Here is a 24,053-nt window from a genome sequence, read left to right as displayed (position 1 = left end):
GCCTTGTTTAGTTCCAAAATATTCTGCAAAATCGACACTGTAGCTTTTTCGTTTGTATTTAATAAATATTGTCCAATCATGGACTAACTAGGCTCAAAAGATTCGTCTAGTCAATTTCGACCAAACTGTGCAATTAGTTTTTATTTTTGTCTATATTTAATACTTCATGTATGTGTATAAAGATTCGATGTGACGGGAAATCTGAAAAATTTTGCAAAATTTTCTGGGAACTAAACAAGGCCTTGGACTACACTTATAGCGCAAGGGAGGCAGTTTACTAACTCGCTTTCCGCCCGGTATAATCATGTTTTTCTTCAGTAAAGTGACGGCTTGATTGAATTCAGATGCTCTTTTCCCCCTGCAATTTGCGATATAGCGCGTAGCTCTGGTCTAATTGCCCAGTGCAGTTTCCAGGATGGATGGGAAACATGGTGGCTTGGTGCTCGGTGATGTCCGTATATCTTTTTGCAGAAAGGTGTGTCGAATGCGATGAGATTTAGTGGAAGGGCGATAGGCATAGCTGAACCAACGTCTTTGTGCCTGTGCCTGTGCGTGGGGCCTGACGACTACTAGGAGATAACATAAGGAAATCGAGCATGTTGTCTGAGCTGAGCTTGTTTTGCCAATGATCAAGGTGGGTAAAAGCAGGAAAAGCTTAATCTTTCAGCAGGGCCTGCCTTGCATGTGCAGTGCAGATTATGGAAAGGTTAGTTGGTCTGTCTGATTTCTGAAGCGAGCAGTTAAGGTGCTGAGTGCTGACAGGGAAACGGAAGCTGATGATGAACCGAGGTGGCAAGTGCTGACCTGACAATGGGCTAGCCAACGTAAATGTACTGTTCATGATAAATGATTTGATTGTACTATCCCGATGATGGATGTGTATACGGTCCAAATTGTTTCTAGGAACTACCGAACGATGGAAGTGAAAAACAGAGGAGAAGAATTCAGCAGCACAAAGAAAAGTACTAGGAAAAGAAAATGGATGGCTCGCCGTTAAGCGTAAAACGAGACCACATTTCGGAATGAAAGAGGCACGAGGAAACTCCATAGGAGCTAGCATCACAAAGGACGGCCTGAAAGAAGGAAGAAGATGACGGTTTTGGCACATATTCAAAACATTTTGAGGGTGTTTGGCACTCCGCCACATGCTTATGCAGTGCAAATTCCTGCCACAGCTGCGGCGTAGAATTTCGCCGCTACATCTTAGGCACCGCCACTGTCAGACGTGGCTGGGTGTGGCTCTGAGCCAAACAGCCTAATAACAGAGTTCAGGTTACAATATGTGGTGTGACTTTCTGCTTTCAACACCTTCACTGTTTAGTAATCACATTTTGAACTTTGTGATATGTTACTGCATTCTATGACACCTTAGGGTGAATTTACATAGCAAGATTATGTCAATCTGGATAGGAGAATTGTACCCCTTTTTACATGAAGCAAACTCTTCTGTTGGTGGGTTATAATGGCATAAAGCTCTCTCTCACCTTGGTCATGTGAAGATCAAGCTAACTGCCAGCGTTCATTTATTGATCTCCTGGATCTTTAGCATAAAACTGAAGTACGCTGACTGCTCTGTTGTGAGGGACCGGAGCCAACGACTATGATTACCAAAACCAAATACGCCAACAGAACCGTGCCTTTAATTTGGTGATACCGAACGCAACGTCTTCACGCAAGGAGGTCTATTACCTGCTCCGTATTTGAAACTGTTGCAGCAGTCTGTTGTGAGGTCAGGTTATAGCAATTATAACAAAGAGAGGACATTTTCATTTCTTTTTCCTTGATCTGCAAAACTTCGTGGAGACGAAGCTTCTTCTGATGTGGCATCAACAGCAACAAGAATTAGGTACCCTTCCACAAACTTTGTCTTAAGAAACCCACATGATAGTAGTATAAGCTAGAGATATATAACACATTAACATTTTGCGTGTGGAATGAGCATTAGCGAGGGACCCTACGGTAGCCCTGCGCTGGGGATTGCCATGATTGTTCTTCCACTAGTCCACCACTACCCTTGACACTTGCCTCGAACAGAACACCAGGCCGCCGAAAATTTTGTGTTAGGGCATGTTTAGATTGGGAACGAAAATTTTTTGGGTGTCACATCGGATGTGTCAGAAGGATGTCGGGAGAAGTTTTTAGAAACTAATAAAAAAACAAATTACATAGCTCGTCAGGAAACTGCAAGACAAATTTATTAAGCATAATTAATTTGTCATTAGCATATGTGGGTTACTGTACCATTTAAGACTAATCATGGAGTAACTAGGCTTAAAAGATTCGTCTCGCGATTCTTAACTAAACTGTGTAATTAGGTTATTTTTTTAATCTACATTTAATGTTCCATGCATATGTCCAAAGATTCGATGGGATGGATGAAAAAAATTTGGGTGGGGAACTAAACAGGGCCTAAATACATGCCTGATGGTTATCCTAGTTCACGAGCAATCCTAGCTCCAAGGTAGTAGGTGCATGTATCCTGATTCCTGGAGCACATGTCTGAAACTGAAACGTGTCTACTGTATGTCTGCAAAATTCAGCACGTGCAATTCTATCTTCTCATAGGGAGCAATTACAATCGATCAGTGCAGCTTAACCTCACTCTAGTACGTGATAACATTATTGGGACCCTCATTAACCACCGACAATACGGAGCATCCGCCTACCCAACTGCCCAGTTTCAGAACCAGACAATCCTGAAGTATAGGATCTGCTTATATTTGGCGCAATTGCACACCGTGACACTGTTTTTGTTTGGCTCCTCCTTCAAAAACAAGCTATGGACTGCGGACAGATTCTCTTCACGAGGATAGCTGAACCAAGAGGTTTGCCGGCTCTTGTTGCACCAATCCGGACAACGCTGCTGAGTCACTACTCCATGTCTCCATCCATATATGGGACGCCAATTTCCATTGGCTCGTGGTTTTTTTTATATATATAGGCGCATGACGTGGCAAATTTTACGTCGATGTCAAAATGATCGGAAATCGGAATGAGGTTGCTCTGTAATCGGGGGAGCCAATGAAAAGCTCTGCAGTCAGATTTTCACTCTAGTAACCTGGGGATTTTTAAGGAGCGCAGTACCAGAATATTCAATTTACAGCAGTACTCTTCGTTGATCCCTGGCCACAAAATAAAGGATGAAGCCCAGCCTGGTGTGCCACTAGCGCGATTGTACAGAAATCCTCCCAAACACTAAAGCAACTACTCACATTTGGTTCGATCTAAATCAAACATTATAATCTTTGACCAATCTTTTTAAAAATCATTATAGATTGATAATATATGAATTATATATTATGATAGTATTTCTTGTAATATTATAAAAATACAAATCTTATGACATGAAACTATATAATTTTTCTTGAAATCAATGGTCACAAACACATGTTTGATTTAAGAGAAGCCAAATGTTTTTCGTGCATAAATCTTATGACACACATTTATAAATCTTATGACACTCATTTATGACCTACTTATTTTCTCACAAAGTATTTTAGTTCTCGTGCATAAGCTGGTTATAAATTTATAACTTGCTTCTGTTTTCTCCCATTCCCTCTCTTCTCCATCTTAGCATACAACCCATCTACGGTCATTTTTTTTTTGAGTTCTTACTATACTTACTCTTACATGTTTGCTTTTGTTAGGTGTTGCAGTTATTGTTTTTCTCCTACTGTTTATCTTGTTGTTTTGTTTGGGCCAGATTATTATGTCAGGTAATTTGTTTATCTTGTTTGTTTTGTTGCGGTTATTTGTTTTGTTTTGTTTTCTCTTACATATTTGCTTGGGCCAGATTATTATGTCAGGTTTTTGCTTGGGCCCGACAGCCTACGAGGAGACGACGCTTTCAGGTTTCAGCCCGTTCATCCTCCATGAAGAATCCGCTGTCAGGATGATTCAGCGGTACTCCTACACGAGTATTTTTCCCGGCCCAAGCAGCCCACGGCCTCGCGGCTCCCATCGCCGCCAACGCACGGCTGTCCGCTGCACCCGCAACGGACGTCCTCCGGCGCCCGATGGGATATATAACTTTTATTAAGTTTGGCACCTCTCTAAATACCAATTTTAGAATAGTAAATACATTTTTACCATCAGAATTACGAATTCGATACATATATACCATATTTGCCTTGGTGGCAGTCCACATCAGCTGGCCAGCATAGAGAGTGAAGGGGAAAAGACATTCCTGCTCCTAGCGTTTTGCTCTCCCTTTCTGTGAGCTTAGGACGCAGCACTGCAGTGTTTTTTTTTCATATTTTCAGCAAACACAAGATCAGATAAATGATCGCACATATATTGGATCTTGTGTTTACTGAATATTATATGTGAATATTATCAGTTAAATGATTGCACAATCAGCACTGTAGTGGTGAATATTATATGTGATCATTTATATGTGTTAATTTTTTATTCATTATGTGTGATCATTTATCTGATATTATGTTTGCTGAAAATATAAAAAAACATACTGCAATGCTGATTGTGTGTGTCCTGAGCTGAGAGAAAGGGAGAGCAAGGCGCCAGGGGCAAAGAGGTCTTTTTCCCTTCACCCTCCATGCTGGCTAGCTGATATGATATGGACTGCCACCAAAGCAAATATGGTATATTTGTATTGAATTCGTGATTCTGGTGGTAAAAATGTATTTACCATTCTAAAGTTGGTATTTGGAGAGGTGCTAAACTTAATAATGGTAAAAAGTTATATATCCCGCGCCCGATCCCCTCCTCTTCTCCGCACGAAGCCGCTTCACGCTTGTGGGCCGCCGGCCACAGCCACCCGCTGACCCGCAACGGCTCGCCGGCGGCGCCTCCCGTTGCATTGCGGCATACGCTCCACGCCTCTGACTCGCCAGCAACTGCCGCCCACACGACGGAGAACGGCCGGCCGGCGGCGCCTCCAGCTCCTGGCAAGTCCTCGCCCTCCTCCCCGTGCGCCGCCGCCTCCCAATTCCCAAATCCCAAACCATCTGATTCGGTTTTTTTTTTTCAAACTTGCAGGAGGGCAAGGAAGTCTGGTGATTGGCCCCTTGGGATAAAATTTCGGCAGACGCCATAACAGATGGAGACGTATGGATGCCAAACTGACAGAAAACGAGCTTGTTTAAACGGCGACATGGTGGATAAGCAGGCAGACAGCGACGTGAGTTGCCTGCTTTAGGTTTTCCATTCGATCCACATGGTGCGCCGGAAACTTTTGCGCCGCAGCCCGCAGGTTGTGATAAACGCTCGTGGACACTGCATGCAGACGATGATGCAGTGCCCGTTACAAGTCACAAATGCGCGCTGCCTTCCTTCCTGTGTACAGGCATCAACTACTTCCCGTCGTTGGTAGAATTAGAAACCTACCGCAGCTCGATTTCTCTGATGATTACTGCTGACAACAAAGTGCAAACTGTGGCGCGAAGATGATCACCATGTTCTGTCAGACACTTTCCGCATGCGATGGTCCCAATCCCCAGGACGGAAACCTGAAGCCGTTCAGCGCATCAGCCGACGCCACCTTTAACACGATGCATGAATGCAATTTTGTCGCTGAAAGGTGCTTACAAGTCACTGTGCATCCATGTCCATAGACCATAGATGGATGAAAGCTTCATTCTCTGTCCTGCACAAAAGCTCATCCGCTTGTGTCACCACCCACTCGGACTCGGCTTGGCAAGTCAGAGAACGGAGTGGAGCTCATGCCCTGCCTCCTCCATTGGGCGCTTTTTTTCTTGCCATGCCGATCTGGTACGGCGATGGCGCTCCCTTTCTCGCAAAGGCAGACGGCAGAGTTGGAAGGAGGCACGGGGGGTTTGCTGTTTCATTGGATATATGAGTCACCGGTACTAGCCGAATGTCGCCTGCTACTCTGCTAAGACGCCATAAACATTCAGACTGGTAGTTGCAAAGCGGTGTATATCCACTCTTTGCTGATCTGTTGCGAGGGACTTTTCCAGGAAATCCATTCAGAATTGTCACGGATTACATGTAGTCCATGTCTAGATCCACAATTAGTCATACCCAACGAGTTGGAAGAGACGCGAGAGTCAGCCTAGGAAATGTCTGAGTCAAAAATGGTCGCAACTATGGCCTCCTTTTTCGTCATCGTTAAAAGGGCACATTCATCTCCCATCGTATTTTCTGTCCACGCGTATTTTCTCTGTCATCTCGGGTCCTACCTCCTGTTCGACATCCGCAGCTGCAGAAACGAGAAGCTAATAAAGCAAACGGACACATCGACCTTAATAAGTAAGGCCTTGTTTAGTTCCCACCAAAAAATAAAAAAAAAATTCAAGATTCTCCGTCATATCAAATCATACGACACATGCATAGAGCATTAAATATAGATAAAAACAAAATTAATTACATAGTTTGTCTATAAATCGCGAGACGATTCTTTGAAGCCTAGTTACTCCATGATTGAACAATGTTTGTCAGATAAAAACGAAAGTGCTAACGTAGCGAAATTAAAAAAAAATCACAACTAAACAAGACCTCAGTATTCACTGGTTACAACTCCCGAGCCAAACGAGCTGTGTGAGCTAAACGACCAGAGCCGACCATAGGTAGAGTTTTAACTTATTTACGTAACGAGCCAAGTCAAATTAGTTTGTTATCTTAATTAGTTTTAACGAGCCAGCTTAGCTCGTTATAAAGCCCTACTCATTGGACCTATAAAGACATTTTTAATAGATATTTCATGAGATATAGGCATTAAATAAGCTAATAACTTAGCAAATATGATAACATGACACGATATAAATCAACAGAGAAATAACCAAAAATATAGTGGGATGAAACTAGTCTAATCGTTTTTAACACATACTCCATCTATCTCAAATTATAAGTTCTTCCAAGAATTTTGGAGAGTCAAAGTGTCTCAAGTTTGACCAAATTTACATGATAACATAATAACATTTCTGATACCATCTAAGTATCATTAGGTTCTTCTTTAGTTATATATTCATAGTAATATCTATTTGATGTCATAAACGTTTCTAATCTTATCTAGTCAAACTTAAGATTTTTTGACTCTTAAAGATTTTTAGAATGACTTATAAATTGAAATAGAAGGAGTAGTTGTCTTAGAAACCGGGACATGAAACCTCCATTAAAACTATCCAAATATCATGGGCACTCCTAGACTTCCTGCCACAACTGTTGGACAATATTGTCACCAAGGGAGTGTAAACCGGAATGAGAGGAGAACATGAGTATGTTGCACATGGGAGAATCTTTTTTTTTTCTTGTTTTCTCATGATACCCAACTAAAAGTTTGCATGTGACCTTATACATACACACTCTGTCCTAAAATAAATGTACGTCTAACTTCTTAAGAGTCAAACTTTTATCTGACCAAACTTATAGATAATAGTATTGACATTTGCATCTTTAAAATAAATTAGTTATAAAAGTATATTTCATATTGAAATCTAATAACACTTCTTATTAATTAGGAAATATTAATCTTATTTATTTATTTATATTTGTTCAAACTTTAATTAAAAGGTTTAACTTCTTGAATTTGATATATGTGTTTATTGTGGGGGAGAGTACTCCGATGGAGCCCTAAGACGTGTTTGTATTGATAAGGATTCTTACTAAAATCCAGTAACCATATTCCGAAAATTTGCGTGTTAGAATACTGTTAGAATTCTATTTTCTTTGCATTGAATTGAATTATGAGATTCCAATACTTTTCTATTGAGTTCTTGAAATCCGCTAAGATCAAAGGTGCCCAACATCTTCTGAACCTTTTTCCGTTCGGTGCAAACAAAACATGTGCGCGGGATGCGTCGCGGATGTGTCATTCTTGGCTGGAGCCACGTGGGCTTTCATCTTTTTTCTGGTGGAGAAAAGACCGCAAACCTGTGTACCAAATCGTGGAAAAAAAAGAGCTTAGAAAGTAGTAAAAGATGCGCGAATGTCATAATCTGTGTATCCAAAATCCCAATAGTACCTGAATTGGGTTTCCACACTTTTATCATGCCTGGTGGTAGACCAGCAACTTTGTGCCGCTTGATGGCTTTGCGCGCGCTGTACTGTCGTTGCAATACGTGCACAAAAAAAAAAAATGTTTGGCAGTATAGTGCACAAAAAAAAAATGTTGTTCAGAACCGCGCGGCCTTTTGACGGTTTGGCAGTATAATGTACTGTGCTGCGTGCAGGCAACCCGCACACAAAAAATGGGATAAGATGGCACTATGTCAGCATGTGCATGTGTGTGGCCGTCTCTCGTCCGGTCCATGATCTTGCAGGCTGCAGCCACAGGATCGACGGGGTGCTCGGTCTGGTACCTTTCGGAGTGCCGGGGATCGTGTCTGGCTGCCCCCCGGGCCATGTTAAACACTAATCACTCACTCGTGCCTGAGAATGATTGATCCCGCGCGCCCATCAGCCCATGTGGGAAAAGGGAAGTGGATCTTGGCTCTCCTCAGCTCTACTAGCTGTTGTGCTCCCCTCATGCAACGGCCAATTCCGGGTATGCATGTGCTCGCTTCGCTTGCCAACAACAGATTCGCACAAATGTTTGCGTCTGCCACCACTGAAGGGAAGCTGTGGTTGCTGTCGCTGTCGTCGTCGAATCTAATCACCCTGGCCGTCCTTGATTATTCCAAGCGTGAATCTTATATCAAAACAGTTACTACGAATACATGATGCCGTACTCCACCTCTGTTATTATTCCCGCGGAAATAACTGACGTCTGCCGTGCCTTGCGACGAAGGAGAAACGACGGCGCCAGTATTTTTCCAGGTCCTACTCCGGTAGCGAAAAATTTCCGTGGACGATGGGAAAAAAATCTCAAAATCCAGATCGGTGAAACAAGCACGCACATCACGTAACCAAAACCCACGCGGGCACAGCTTCGTCCGCGCCGCGCCGCGCCGACTTTTCTTTTCCTGCTCGGCTCAGCTTCCCCGTTTCTTCCCGCGTCAATAACCAGCCCCATCATTTCCCGTCCCGCACCGCACCACCCTCTATAAAATGGAGTGGCGGACGAGGAGGCGACACCAGCTCCGACCCGTTCGCTCACCGGCGTCGAGATATTTTTGGGCCATCGCCGGCCGACCACCGCGACGCCGCGCACGGAGCCCGGAGCCAAGCGCGGACAAAATAGCAAGTCGGCGACGCCGTGCCGACTTTGCTGGGAACCTGACATCAGGGCCCCAGCGACGTGCAGGGTGGCCAGATACAACTCCCCCTTGGGCTTCGTCTCTTGCCTCTTGGGCTGCGCTGAGAGCCTGAGACTCCTATATAAAGTCAAGTGACCGTCAAAGATCTGTCGTCCCCCTCCCAACCCGTCTGCGGCCCATTACCATTCCAAGAGAGGCAGCGGAAGTCGGCAGAGTGAACCGGCGGAGAGCTTGGAGCCAAGGCCTTGTGTTGTGCGTGCCACATTACAGCACACTGTGAAAGATCGAGATGGCACGGTGCCCAGCTCATGTCGCTCTCTGCTCACTTGCTCTGCTCCTCCTGCTTCCAGGTGAGTGCTCTGCTTTGTTCCCACTCGTTCGCATTGAGCAATGCCATGCTGTTCCGTAACCTGAGCTGATTACTGAACTGACCTGTGATCTCTGGCGCTTTGCTTGCAGCTGCGCGGTCGGCGACGTTCACGATGACCAACAACTGCGGGTACACGGTGTGGCCGGGTCTGCTGTCGGGCGCCGGCACGGCTCCGCTGTCCACGACGGGGTTCGCGCTGGCGCACGGCGCGTCGGCGACGGTGGACGCCCCCGCGAGCTGGTCGGGCCGGATGTGGGCGCGCACGCTCTGCGCGACGGACGCCGCCACCGGCAAGTTCACCTGCGCCACGGGCGACTGCGGCTCCGGCAGCGTCCAGTGCAACGGCGGCGGCGCTGCTCCGCCCGCCACGCTGGCGGAGTTCACCCTCGACGGCTCCGGTGGCCTCGACTTCTTCGACGTCAGCCTCGTGGACGGCTACAACATCCCGATGCTCATTGTCCCGCAGGGCGCCGGCGGCGGTGGCGGTGGCGGCAATGGGTCCGCTGACTCGAGCAAGTGCATGGCCACCGGCTGCCTCGTGGACCTCAATGGCGCGTGCCCGGCCGACCTGAGGGTCATGGCCACGTCGACGACGTCCGGCGCCGGCGGCGGGGCCGTGGCGTGCCGCAGCGCGTGCGAGGCGTTCGGGACGCCGCAGTACTGCTGCAGCGGCGCTTATGGGAATCCAAACACTTGCCGGCCATCGACGTACTCGCAGTTCTTCAAGAACGCTTGCCCGCGCGCTTACAGCTACGCCTACGACGACTCCACCTCGACGTTCACGTGCGCCACCGGCATCACCTACGCCATCACCTTCTGCCCGAGCACCACCAGGTAAATTCTTTCCCGAAATGAAGGTTTCCCTTGTTCAAGTTTCAGACATTTCACCACGTTTAATTAAGCTCCAAAGGTGACTGTTTCTCCAAGATGGCGCGAAATACACGGTCCAATTATTTGTGTTTAGATGACTTGGCCGTGATGGCGATAGTGACCCATCTATGTAGAAGTCTTTGTCTTGCACGGACGAATGGACGATACGTGAACGTTTTCGTTTAAGTAGCGATCTTGCCTTTGAGTTAAGTCTTGTTTAGTTTTGGAAAAATTTTGGATTTCGCTACGGTAGCACTTTCGTTTGTTTGTGATAAATATTGTCCAATTATAGAATAACTAGAATCAAAAGATTCGTCTCGAGTTTTTATTTTCGTCTATATTTAATATTTTCAAAATTTTTTGGATTTCGGGGTAAACTAAACAAGGCCTTATTGATTAAAATCGGTTTCGTGTTGAATTCAACAAGACGTTGGTTGGGACTTTGATAGGGCCGGTAGGAAATCAGCCTCAGCCACGGACAGAATGCCTATTTCGGATGGGAAATTGGCAAGAGACACCACACTGGCACTGTCAATTAGCAGTTGATACAGTGTCACAGTCCACACCTGATATTTGTGATGTCGATATCTGATGAGCACCTTTTTCTAACTGCTCTCTCTCTGACCGAAGCTGTGCTGCTCGCCATCGGCTGATCGGCTGCTTGTGCCTGTCAGAAAAAGTGTCTAGCCGTTGATGATTCCGACGAGAGGCGGTAACGGACGATCCAACGGCTAATAGACAGTACTGTAACGTCAACGGCTATGGATCATTGGATCCAAGGCCCTAGACCCTGGATGGTGTGGGGTCACTTCTTCTGCCCGCACACTCATGTCAGGCCAACGGGCCGCTGACACGCTTCTAGCCGTTTCATGGACCGTACGGTGCCCATACAGTAGCCATAGGCCATTGATTTGCCGTGTCCTGTTCTGCGCCCCAACTGCATCCCATGTTCCCACGCTCAGACAGAGGCGTGCAACTGCATTCACGCGCTGCCCAAAATATCCAAGGACTCGTACCACTGTCCTGGACAAAAGATCTCGCATGGTACAACCAGTAATAAATCTTCTTCAATTCTTGTACTATCGTGTTAAATTCTCATACTGTCATGTTAAGAAGAGCTTCACTGTGGCACAGTAATTTTATCTGTACCATGTGCTAACCGTGACCTGCTTGTGTTTGTGTGTGCAGCGGGAAGTACTCCGGCGAGAACCCGCAGGCCGCGGGCGTGCAGCCCACGAATGGCTCCATGGTCTACCTCGGCGGCGAGCAGCTCGCCACCGGCGCCGCCTCCGCCCGTGCGTCGCAGCTGTTCCTCCTAGCCGCCGCCGCCGCCGCCGCCCTCGCTGTCGTCGCGCTGCTCTGAGCTTGCCGACATCAAGGTGTGAAAATGGCGGCACAGGAGTCATCGTTGTACAGCAGCTAGCTAGCGCACCCGCTGGTGTGTTTTGTCCTTATCAGCCACGGCTCTTCCGGCTGCACGGGGGCAGCGATAAGATTCGACAAGAGAAATGGAAGGGCAAAAGGCTGACGAGTGACGACAGTGCTGCTACTACGGCTAACCGAGGAGAAAACAACGATATCTCTGCGCACCGGATGGCATCGTTCTATACTTTCTAGGTAGCTTATGTCGTAGGGTTTAGGATAACTGGTAGCATGTGTTAACCTTTGCATTCTTCTCTACGCTTCCTCGATTTGTTGGGCCGAAACGATGTATCATATCCGTCGTTGTTCGCCGGGCACTCGTGCTATAGATTATTATTACAGCTATGATGATTGTTTAAACTTTACCCGTTGAAAAGGACGAAACGGTAAAATCAATTATCATAGAAAGCTAGTACAACGTTTGATTGACTTCTCGTCGCATACTCGCATGTCTGGCCTTCACGGGCTCGATGCCTCGATGACATTCACCGGGGCATGTGCAATTCTGCATCACTGTTCGTGCGTCTGTGGCCTTGTGACTGGTGTCCTAGTAAACCTAGTGGGCTGCAGGTCTTGTCGTCTTCGGCCTTGTTTAGGCCTTGTTTAGTTCCAAAAATTTTTAAGATTTCCCGTCACATCGAATCTTTGATCGTATACATGAAGCATTAAATATAGATAAAAATAAAAACTAATTACACAGTTTACCTGTAATTTGTGAGATGAATCTTTTGAGCCTAGTTACTCTGTGATTGAATAATGTTTGTCAAATAAAAACGAAAGTGCTACAGTAGCCAAAACCCAAAAATTTTGTCAACTAAACAAGGCCTTAGTTCTAAAAAAAGTTTACAAAATTTTTCAGATTCCCAAGTACATCAAATCTTTAGACCCATGTATAAAATATTAAATATAGACTAAAATAAAAACTAATTATATATTTTGGTCGTAATTGACGAGACGAATGTTGAGCTTAGTTAGTACATGATTGGATAATATTTATCAAATACAAACGAAAGTGCTATAATATCGATTTCACAAAATTTTTTGCAACTAAACAAGGCCTTTGTTGAAAAAACTGTGCAGCCGGTCATAGGAGTTTTCACCTTATTCCAAAGAAATCTTTAGAATAAAATCTTAAAAGTATAAATCTTTAAGAGTCAAAAGTTAACACATGCTAAACTTAAATATGGAAGTCATCTACTCTACTCCCACATGTTTTTCTCTCACCCGGGGCAAAGGATAAAGGGCATGTTAAAATTTAAGCCCTGGGCAAATTTTTTTGTGGTTGTTTGACCTTTAAACGTTCGAATTAAAAATTTAGCTGGTTAGGTTACAATTAAGACACGAGATCGTAAGGTTCCTCCTATTTATACAATCGCGGCTAGAAACCAATCTATTCGAATTAGGGTTTTGCATGTTTTCATTGCTGATTTGTTGTCATACTCTTATCTAGAGTGCTTCGTACGATTGAGAGAGCGAGGAGGTCATCAGAACCTCCCGCCCTTGTGATCCTGCATCAAGAGAGGGCGAATAAGATTTTCGAGAAGCAACTCATATAACTGCTCGTATTCTTCAACATGGCCCTTCTTCTGTCCAAATTAGGCGGCTTTGCGTACCACCATCTCTTCGCCAATGTCATTGAATTACATGTTAATATATGTATTGTTCATAATTTATATTATAAATCTCCTCACTGTCTAACCGTATTGACAACCACTTGACCAGATCGGGATCTACCGTTGCTAATAGCTATGACGTCTTGATAAGAACTTAACCAATCCTGCTGGGCACGAATTTCTTCTGACCACAGGATGAGAAATCAAGCTGAAAAAGTTTCCAGATTACACATGATGATGCTTTGAGCGTGACGTCCTAGAGATCTTATAGCGATGAACGCGAATCTGGGTCACCTACAAAATCGTACCCGTGTGTCCTGACATCTTTTTTTTTTGGAAACTATCCGTGACATCTTTTGAGCGAACGAGAGCAATCAAGTACAGTGACATGTTCAGAACATGTTCAAGCATCGCAATCAGCCACACGGGCCGAAGCAACAAAATTCCAAAGGAAGAAGTCCACTTCAGGTCCCTCAACTTTCACAAAAGTCTATTTTTCATTCCTGAACTTCAAAACCGGGTAAAATACATCCCTCAATTTTTGAAACCATGCATATTACATCCATAACATGGTTATGAGCGGTTTTGAAGGCAGTTTTGTCTTTTTCATTTTTATTTATTTTGGCTAGATATTTGTAAAATTATAGTAAATCACATAAAATTCATAAAATAGTAAATATGATTTTGTTGGACTCCAGATAAGTAGATCTACATAGCGAACATATAATATAGTATGCTTGAGTATAAAATTTTTATTGTAGCTTTAGAACTGTTTTTTCTATAATTAATTAGAATAATTCATAGCTATAGTTTGTATGTTAGACTAATTATTATGTTAGAAAAAACATAATTAAATCTATAACTAATTATTATATGTTTAAACTATGGTAAAAAATTCATACTCATTAGATCATGTATAACTTAGTCATAGATTTATTATAATTTAACAAGCATAAACCTAAATAAATCTATAACTAAGTAATACATGATTCAATGAGTATAAAATTTTTACTATGACTCAATCATAGAAGAATTAGCTCACCATATAAATTTCATCACAATTAGACCATAGAAAATGTAGCTATAATTAGTCTAATTAATTACAAAAAAATATAGATCTAAAGATGCATAAAAAAATTTGTACTAGAACATACTATATTATACATTCAATGTGTATATCTACTGATCTAAAGTCCAACAAAATTGAGTTTTCTATTTTATGATTTTTATGTGATTTACTGTGATTTTTCAAAAAAAAATCAGCCAAAATAAATAAAAAGAAAAAGGTAAAACCGCTTTCAAAACCAGGTCAAGGATGTAATGTGCACGGTTTAAAAGTTGAGGGATGTATTTTATCCGGTTTTAGAGTTTAGGGATGAAAATCAGACTTTCGCGAAAGTTGAGGGACCTAAAATAGACTTTTTCCAATTCCAAAAAGCACTCTACAAATCAAGCCCACATGTTAAAGGCCAGATATGAACACAGCCCACCAATAATAGCCCATCGCACTCAACCAGGCAATCAAAGCAAGCCCATCTACTTTAATAGGCGATCCTAAAAAAAACTACTTTAATAGGCCCAAGATTAGTACGTCCCAACTAAGCCCATCGCAGGTCCATACGAAATATGTTTTTTGAATTTTTGTATCTAAAATCTGCTTCCCTCCAACTGATATAGGAAAGCAGGAAAGGCAACTTTTATTTTTTATTAGAAAAAATAAATTATATTCCACTCTATACTGGAGTTTCGTACACAAGCAGTCAAGCATTCACTATAACAATGTTGTAGCCTCTAGCAAAAAAAAAAAAAGTTAGCAAAAAAAACAGTACCTCCTCCATTCCAAATTATAAGACACGATAAGAATCTTAAAGAGTTAAAGCATTTAAAGTTTAACCAAAATTATAGAAAAAATTACAAAGATTTAAAACATCAAATAGGTATATTATGAAAATATGATTAATAAAGAATCTAATGATACTTAGTTAGTATCATAAATATTATTATCTTATTAAAATATCTTATAATTTGGGATGGAGGGAGTATACTTTAGAAAGAAAAGAGAACTCAAATGGTAAGTTGCACGAAGCCTATTAGAAGACATCCCGCGAAATCTCCATTGCAAACGCTTTCAGTAAACAGCAAGCCCACTTCATTGACTAGTGTGATGTACAGTAGTCCTTTCATTTCAAATCAAATTATAAGTTGTTTTGTTTTTTTGGTATATAGGTTTTACTATATATCTATAGACATATAGTATATTTATATTTTGGAACGAAGGAGGTAGTATAAAAACAAGAAGTAAACAAAATTTGTCATGCCAAAGATTTGGCAAGTCAAAAGTTGGGCAAAAAAATTACCAAAGATTTGACAATACAACTATGAGAAGTTGACATGTTTTGGTAGACAATCAGTCGTTAGTCAAGACTCAAGACCATGGCTTGTCAAATCCTTGGCATGGTAAATTTTGCTAACCAACCAATCAGTTCCATTTTGTATTTGCAACTTAAACTCTACCAGTACCCCCGTTGTCATCCCTGAATATTAGAGCTAGTCACACGACAGTGAAAATATCTCTAAGCTTCTTGAAATATCTTATAATTTGGAATGGAAGAAGTACTAGGTGAGGCACTTAAAAGAGAAAGAAGGTAGTAGTTTTCCTTTTTTGAGAGAGAGAGATAGAGGGAGAGTGGGCACTTAATTTCCTTGTTAAGAACAACCAAACGAGGGATGAACACAGGCCCACTTTCGGCTTTATTTGACAAACATTGTCCAATCATGGAGTAACTATGCTCAAAAGATTCGTCTTGCGATTTACAGATAAACTATGTAATTAGTTTTTATTTCCATCTATATTCAATGGTTTATGCATGTGTCGTAAGATTCGATGTAACGGAGAATCTTGAAAAGTTTTGGATTTTTGGATGAACTAAACAAGGCCAACTGAAACCAAACAGTAGCATTGATGGGGGCGAGCATGCCACATGCACTGCTGGTGCTGCCCTCCGATTCCATGGAACGCCATGATTAAAATGCAGGAGACGGCGAGGAGCCCTGCCGCCAAGGTGTCAATGGATGCTGGGCCTTTGTTCCGCCAAGATTCCTCCCTCCTCTCTGTTGAAACCCATCATTAGCCATTGCATAACCACGGCCCCCCAGTCCCCCACCTCACCTCTCGCTGTCATGCTCGATCTCAACGCCCCCAGGGGGACTAACTTTGCCGGACGATTACGCGCGTCGGACCCTGCATCCGACTTCTCCGACCACGCTGGTGTGCAGCGCACGGTGCAGAGTCTGCGGCGAGCTCCTTTCGAGAATTCGAGGGCGCTTCCCATGGCGATGTAACCAGGGCGAACTCACAGAGTCAGTCGCAGGCCATGGCGCACACGCTGCCGGTGAAAAGCAAATCTAAAAACGCCGCCCGTCTTTTCGGCAACTTTTAGCACGGACGCTTTGCGAACTCGCCGGGGGCCGGGGCTTTGCGACGGCCACGCGGCTGGGGAAAAAGCGATCCCGCTTTGAGCCTTTGACCTCGCCGCGTCCGGCCGGCGTCGTCGTGCCAATGAGCCGCCCGGAGCCTTTGAGTTGAGCGTGCTGCAAATCTTGGGCCCGGATCGGACAGTGCCGCGTCCCTCGCTCAATGTGAAACATCAACCTTGCGATGTGAATCAGGAGTAATCAGAGATGTGAAAGTGTGTAGCAGCGGCTGGGGGTGACCACGCGCTGCCATGCATGTCTGTAAGATGCATGCCGCCGTGACATGACATCATCCATGGCCGGCAAGGCGGCAACACGCCAAACACTGTGAAACAAAGACCCCACGCCCACGGGTAAGGCGACAACGGTAACGGGGGCTCGGCGACCGATCATCGCTGAAAGCATATAGTAGCAGATGCAGATTAGCAGGCCTTGTTCACCTCTCCACCTCCACGCGTGCCGGACGGCAAAAGCAAGGATGGGGTGAGATGTGGGCGTCGATCAGGCGGACAGAATGATGAGTGTTGAGAGGGCGATGACGAACGCTGCTCATCATGGTGTTGCCGCGCCTGGCCGGCGGTGGTGGCGTGGGCGCGTCGCGCGGCCAGACCCGGCCAGGCATACAATGGCGCCGGGGCCGGGCCAAAAGCTTGCGCGCTTTGCCAGTTCCGTTCCGCGCGGCCTTTGTGCGCGGCTACAAGCCTGCCCCGGCCGACGACCCTGGCCCTGCGCGAGGGCTCCAGGCCATGATTGAGCCCAATGCGCGCCCCCTCCTATCGCTCTAGTCCTCGTGCTGCCACCCATCGGCCATAGCCAATTCGCTACGGTCCGGATCGCAAAAGAGAGCGTCGCCATCGGGCGGGGACTCGTGCTCTCCGGGCTATTCATTGCCTTCAGCAGGCGCGCTTTGCTCGGCCAGGCGGTGGAGCATGTGGTGTGTGATGCACCGATATCAAAAGGCGCTTTGCGGCGGACGGCGGTGTGCCGACTCGGGGCCAAATGCGGCATGATGCCGCGCACACATCTAACAAGAGGGTCTCAAGATCAAGATGCTGTAAATCATGGGTGGATCAATGGAAGAAATATATGAATCTCGGTCAACACCCAAAAGGAATTAGCCAAGTGGGAGGTATAATTTGGCCATACTACTTACTAGGTCTGTGGGCTGCAAGCAATAAGCATGATCTCGCGGGACACGATCACACACAGATGGGAAAGCTTGAGCATGCCTAATAAGTACACCAAGAAAAAGACAGTGTGAAGGTATGGTATGGTATGGTATGGTACGCCATGCCCATGCCACACCTACCTCTGTTGATTGGAATATAACAACCTTAAAAGATTATTAGGTAGAGTAGTAGTAGAGTACTCCTACTCATATTCTCACAACAATTCATAATCATGGCTACATACATGTAGATTCAGCACTGCAAAGCCTGCAGGTCTGCGGTCTGCAGTGTGCTGCAGAGCTCCATGCTTCCAATTAGGGCAGCTTGAGTGAACAATGAAATCTTATTATAAGTTCGTTTAGGCAGAAACAAGGGGGGCAAAAACTCCCGACCAGCGGCCCGTCGCGGCAGTAGCTCGGCCGATTAAAGTACGAGCTGCTACGGCTGCTAGTTGCATTGCATGCACATCGATGGATGCCTTTGGTGCTAAGCTACCTGCGTGTGATCAATGGCCACTGCAGCTTTATTGTGCCATCCAATACACTCACTCATCAGGCAAGGCAGGCAGGCGACGCCAGGCATTGTTTAGCGACACACGAATTTCCTTTACGTAATCCCAAGGAACGGGTTTATTCAGAGCCATATAGCCCTCCAAGAAAAGATGTGCAGGTGCACTGATTAAAAAAAACAATGCTAATACGGCAGCAATGCAGCTTTATCATTCCATTGATTCCAGGACATTCCTCAGCTCAGAGAACGTGGCTTCAGGCCTTCTAATGATACAAGCTTTGCCAATTGCCAGGGAGAAACCCACTGAATCATGCATGGACATGATACCAGCAGCCAGGTGCGCAAGTTTCATGGGCTGCTTGGACGTGGTTGTGTTCAGATGATACAGGTATTTCCATGGTGTATTTGCTGCAGCATAGAGGCGCCATGTGTGCTCTGTCTGTACTCATCACGAATTATAAGCTCCACCGGAGAGGGAATCTATTCATGGTTGGCGCAGAGCCAGCTCGTACATGGGAACAAAAATGGGCTCTCAATCGATTGCAGCTCGTGACAACTTTTCTGCGTAGAAGAGACGATACTTTCGTTGCTTTTGTTTTCTTTTTCTTTTTTTCTTTTTGGACACGAAGATACGACGATGCTCCATGGAAAAGGTGGCGAAAAAGAGAGTGGCTTTCAGAAGTGAGAATAAACTGCGCCATTTGCTTTCGACTTTTGAGTGTTCGTCAGAGCTCGATCGCCACCTTGGCAATGTACACCTGAGAGAGAGATCACATCTCTTGGGCGTGTAATTTACAGTTAGCGAGATCCTGGTCTGTTCCAAGATTTGGGGCTTAATAACCAGACATCATGGAGGTGCTTATCTATCCCCGTGTTTGTTTTATGGCATGGCAATCCAATCCTTTCTGCAGATCGCTGATGTTATGATGCCGATCCTTCTGACTTTCTCTTCAGACGAGAGCTCGGCTCGGAGAAAGCAAATGGCAGATCCCCGCAAGCCATGATGCCGTGTCATCATAATTCATCTTACACGGGTGCAGACGATTGGCTGTTCAACTTTTCTGGTGCCGTGGCTTCTGTTACTGCGGCACCGTTTCCTTGTGTAAAACCTTCTGGCTTTTGCATGGCCTTATCCCATTGGTCACCCCCGTCACCCCCACCGAATAATTTATCAATCGAGTAGCATTTTGGCAGGTCCCCAATGCAAAATTGGTCATTTATACAGAAGAAAGATTCCGCAAATACCCAAATACTGCTGGTAAGAAGCGTTCAGCTAACTGAAGCAGAACTGTGAGAAATGTTCTTCGGTGCGTGCCCAAATGCCCATCTGGCCATGCCCATTAGTAATGACATGGTGAATTGTTTATGGAGGTACACATCGTGCACAAACTTCAGTTTGAATATCCGGAAATCGAAGCCCGACCTTGCCACTTTGGCAAAGATTTGCAGCTGAGTTGTCAATGATAGTACAGTACCTCCCCAAGTCCCAACCCATACTGAAAAGACAGCAGATGAAATTGAATCAGCTCTTTGAGCAGCCTTTGCTTTTTCACCTCGCCAATGTTTGGACCTACGAACAATTGCATCGAATTGAGCAGATTCTGAACCTCAAGAACAGCTCAAACCCAAGCGAAATTGTACAGCGCTTTGGAGTTTGGATGCATGCATGCTGCTGTAGCTTTTTCCCCAACTTTGCAGAGATATCCTGACAGCTGAGGCAATAGCAGGTGTTTGCTGTGTTTTGCCGAGTATACAACGCCAAATCGGCTCTTGCCTCTTTTTCTCCCTGTTTGGTTTAGTAAACCCGTGACCGTGATCATGAGCTTATTACGAAGATCGAAACGGCCAGCATAGAGATTAGAGAGAAGGGTTTCTACTCAGGTACCGGAGCAAAGGTGCGCCGTAGCGTACTCGGAGAAGTAACCAGCTCGATCGAGTGGCCAGTTTATCTTATTCCGTTGCTCGTCTGAAATCGCGCTCAATCGGTGGAACGCCGCCGGCGCCGGCGCCGACGAGGTCACCAAGTACGTACTACTCACACTACAACTAACACGGGCTCTTGCTCCCCGGGCATCATTTCGGGGATGCATGGGAATCCGTTTGGCCAATGAGGACTGCGGACACGTCCATCCCCACTGGATTATCTATGCTGCTCATCTCGTCCCCCATGGTTTCTTCTCATTTTATCAAGAATTGCGCGTTCAGTTGTCAAGGACGAGAAAGATGGGCTGCTGAGGGTCAGTGATTAGTATACTCGAGCTATATTCTTTCTGCAGTCTCTGTGTGTGATGAACGGAATAGGCGGAGGAGAGCTGCAGGATGGGCGAGCCGGATGAGTAGCCACGGCCGGGGAGCTGCGAGTGCGAGGGCATGGATGAATTTGTTTAGGTGCCCCTGTGGTGTGTGGGCGCGTGGGTCATGGGACGCGCGCGCGCGAGAACCGGTGCCTAGAAAAGAGCGTCGCCAAAGCGGGGGACAAGGCACCGGGCTAAATGGCAGAATGTCCCCGGACCAGGCGGCCGCGGCCCCTCGGCGCGTCACGAACCACGCAAAAGTGCAAAACCGCACCTCCTCCATAGCTCGCTCTCGCTGCAGAGTGGGCCTCCCTTGCCAGCCAGCGTGATCGCTGAAACCGTTTGCGTTGCGTGCTCCGAGTCGGAGGCGGCGACGGTGGTGGCTGGCACGCGTGTTTTGTGGAGTGGTGAGTTGCTGGGCGCTGGTGCAGCGCCCGTCCTGAGATCTTGAGAGTCCTCTAGCTCACTCATCGCCACGGTCTCATAAAATCTTTTAATATATAGATTAATTTAATTTGTAACAATGAGAAAGCAAATCTAATAATATGTTTTTAATTTAACATGTCTAGTAATTATTAAGGGCAAGAAACCATGTAGACTAAAAAAGCAATATATTTGTACTTTTAAAACTAATATGAATACGTTAAAGAAGAATAGAACTCCATCATATTCATTGCTTCTAATAGAAAAGATACTTCTTCGGACATTTGAAAGTGAGAAGTTGCAGTCTAAAACAAACCTAGGACCAGAAGGCAATAACCAAGATCAATTATCGTCGTCCTCGTCAAGCTCTGTCTCGGCTGCTTGGTCATGGGCGTAATTTAGATTCTGAAATAATGGGTGTTGAAGCTAGTATCGCGTGGTGATTAGCACTCGATCCGCACAGGACGCTACGTCTGTGTCTCGGTCTTGTCGTCTTGACTCTAGAAGTCGTGATCGCGGCAATCGCTATGTGCATTGGTGGCTTGGCTCAGCTCCTCGACTCCAGGAAAGAAAGAGCAAAGAAGCTAACGTCTCCTTTTCCAGATCGGCCGCCGCACACAACGAGTCTGCACTTTCTCAATTCTCGTTAATCCTAATGGATTATAGCTAAAGAGTATGGGGTCTTATATACTTGGGCTTGGACCCTCGGCCGTCGCAGCTCCTGCCCTACCCATAGGTTCGACACCGCGCTGGTGAGTGCTCCGGCTGCTGAGGGGCGGCAGGAGCGAGGCCGCAGAGTGCGCCGACACTAAGGCACCTCCTCCTATCTGATCCCTAGCAATTTGGACCGTGGCCAAAGCGCTTTTTTTGGCTTGGTGCAAGAGCCGCGCAGTGTCGGCGCGGGAACGGAAAGGGTCTCGAAGTGAAAATGACCTCCTAGTGGCAAAATGTTAGAAACTTCGTTGAGTGCCACCTTGTCTGCCTCTATCTAGATGAGAAGAAACAAAAGTTTTTCTTGCTTGTTGAGTAAATATTCGATTAAGTCTTAAATGAGACACTGAAGTTTTTTTAATCAAAGACACTCTGAAGTTTGAGGCAAATGAACGTATTTTTGTTCGTCGAGTTTGGTTGAGCCACTAATTCTTTGCTCTAATCTATGTCATTAGGTCATCATCCAATAGTTTAGGTTTTTTTATTAATCTTGTAAGTGTATTAGACATGGACACTTTGGTTTAATCTAACCTATGAGATCATAATGGAATCTAACTAAGTATGTTATATTTCTTTTTGCTAGTTAACCTCAAAGTTCTACTAGGCATGGCTTCTCTTTTGTTAATCAGTGTTAGATGATCATACAATTTAATGGTGTATGTTTTTTTTAAAAAATAGGACCATTTGACGGAACTCTAGCTTCTCCATGCACTATAGTGTGAAACTTTTTTTCCCTGAAAAAAACTAGGAGCTAGTAAATCTTTTTTTTTCTGCTTCACCAGCTACGGATCCTTTGTGCACAATAGTAAGGAGTAAGTGTTTGTTTGGATTCGTGCTAAATGGGGTATTGTGATTTCAAATCCCTTAGATTCAACCTAAAAGCTTCTCTTAGACCTCTGCTAAACAAGGAAATTGGAGTTAGTGGTTTGGTTGGTGGACTGATGGTGAAGATTGGATAAGGACGGGACGACCCTCTAAACTGATACTCGCGGTTCTTCTCTAATGTAAGTTAATAAACTAGATAAATAATTCTTTTTCCTCATTTTTTTATTTAATTCATTTAGTTAAACTAGAAAAAAATCTCTCGTACCCATTTGGAGCACCGTCTCCATCCTTAACATTGGTTCCACGACATAAGTACTTTCTATGTATTGAGGGGATGTTTGGTTGGTAGCTATAATTTACCACAACTAACTTTAGTGAAGTGTAGAAAGCCATAAAAAGTGTGGCTAGCAAATTGGTTGTCACACTTTGCCATGTCTAAAGAAATCTTGCCACACTTTTTAACTCTATGACATATGGAGCCCAAAAGAATCATGCCTAAGCTTAGTTGTCAACCAAACACTTGCTAACTTGATCAAATTTGCCTAAGGTAAAGTGTGGTAAATTGTGGCTAACAACAAACAGCCTATCAATCTGTTTATACATATGTGTGGTGAATGATTTGTAGATGGCCACGATCCATTTATGAGTTCCTTGTCGGATTTGCAATATATAGATCAAAATGAAGTGACTTAAATAGTTATTTTTTAAATTATATATAAAATGAGTGTCCTGCGACTGTACTGGACATGCCTCTGAATCAGAGTTTTTCTGGATCTATATACAAATAGCAAACATCAAGCTCCAAGAAATCTACCATCTAGGACCCATTGAATCAGTTCCCCTAACTCCTACGTAAACTACTAAATGGGACAGTGTCCACATTTTCCTTTTTGCAATAAATTCCACGAATAACACACGTTGAGATGTCTTGGGGTAAAGTTTTCTTTGCGCTTGAGGGCATGTGCCCTCACTCTCCTACCCATTGGATTCGCTTTGAGAAGTGTGCAGACACACATCTCAATGCGAATCTGCTTTGAGATGTGTGTTTGCACACTTCTCAATGCGAATCCAATGGGTGGGAGAGTGAGGGCATATGCCATTAAGGGCACTTTTTCCGTTCCGTTCCGTTCCGTACTGATTTGCCCTAAACACAGAGCATATGTTAAAAAGAAAAAGAAAAGCTCCGGAAGACTCACTTTTTTTGTTTATATATGCGCTACTTGCATCCAAAAGAACTCCTGGAAAGAAACAGAGAT

The 24,053-nt window shown here is 44.7% G+C and overlaps 1 protein-coding gene across 1 annotated transcript; it reads left to right on the top strand.

Moving 5' to 3' along the window:
- Positions 8,986-12,207, top strand: LOC110431933 (thaumatin-like protein 1b). The gene is made up of 3 exons (XM_021451765.1): positions 8,986-9,466; positions 9,576-10,320; positions 11,545-12,207. Exons 1-3 carry the CDS (start codon positions 9,406-9,408, stop codon positions 11,717-11,719), a joined length of 981 nt encoding a protein of 326 aa, XP_021307440.1. The 5' UTR covers positions 8,986-9,405; the 3' UTR covers positions 11,720-12,207.

The sequence above is a fragment of the Sorghum bicolor genome, chromosome 1, assembly GCF_000003195.3.
Source record: "Sorghum bicolor cultivar BTx623 chromosome 1, Sorghum_bicolor_NCBIv3, whole genome shotgun sequence".
Taxonomy (NCBI): domain Eukaryota; kingdom Viridiplantae; phylum Streptophyta; class Magnoliopsida; order Poales; family Poaceae; genus Sorghum; species Sorghum bicolor.
The sequence above is the reverse complement of the archived record's forward strand: the minus strand, read 5'-3'. Positions and strand labels throughout refer to the sequence as shown.

What these genes read in the sequence shown, in the direction of transcription:
- LOC110431933 (XM_021451765.1), top strand. Translation starts at nt 9,406, where the DNA reads ATGGCACGGTGCCCAGCTCATGTCGCTCTCTGCTCACTTGCTCTGCTC. An exon ending in TCTGCTCCTCCTGCTTCCAG is followed by an intron (nt 9,467 to 9,575) that starts GTGAGTGCTCTG and finishes CTTTGCTTGCAG; the next exon opens with CTGCGCGGTCGGCGACGTTC. An exon ending in TTCTGCCCGAGCACCACCAG is followed by an intron (nt 10,321 to 11,544) that starts GTAAATTCTTTC and finishes TTGTGTGTGCAG; the next exon opens with CGGGAAGTACTCCGGCGAGA.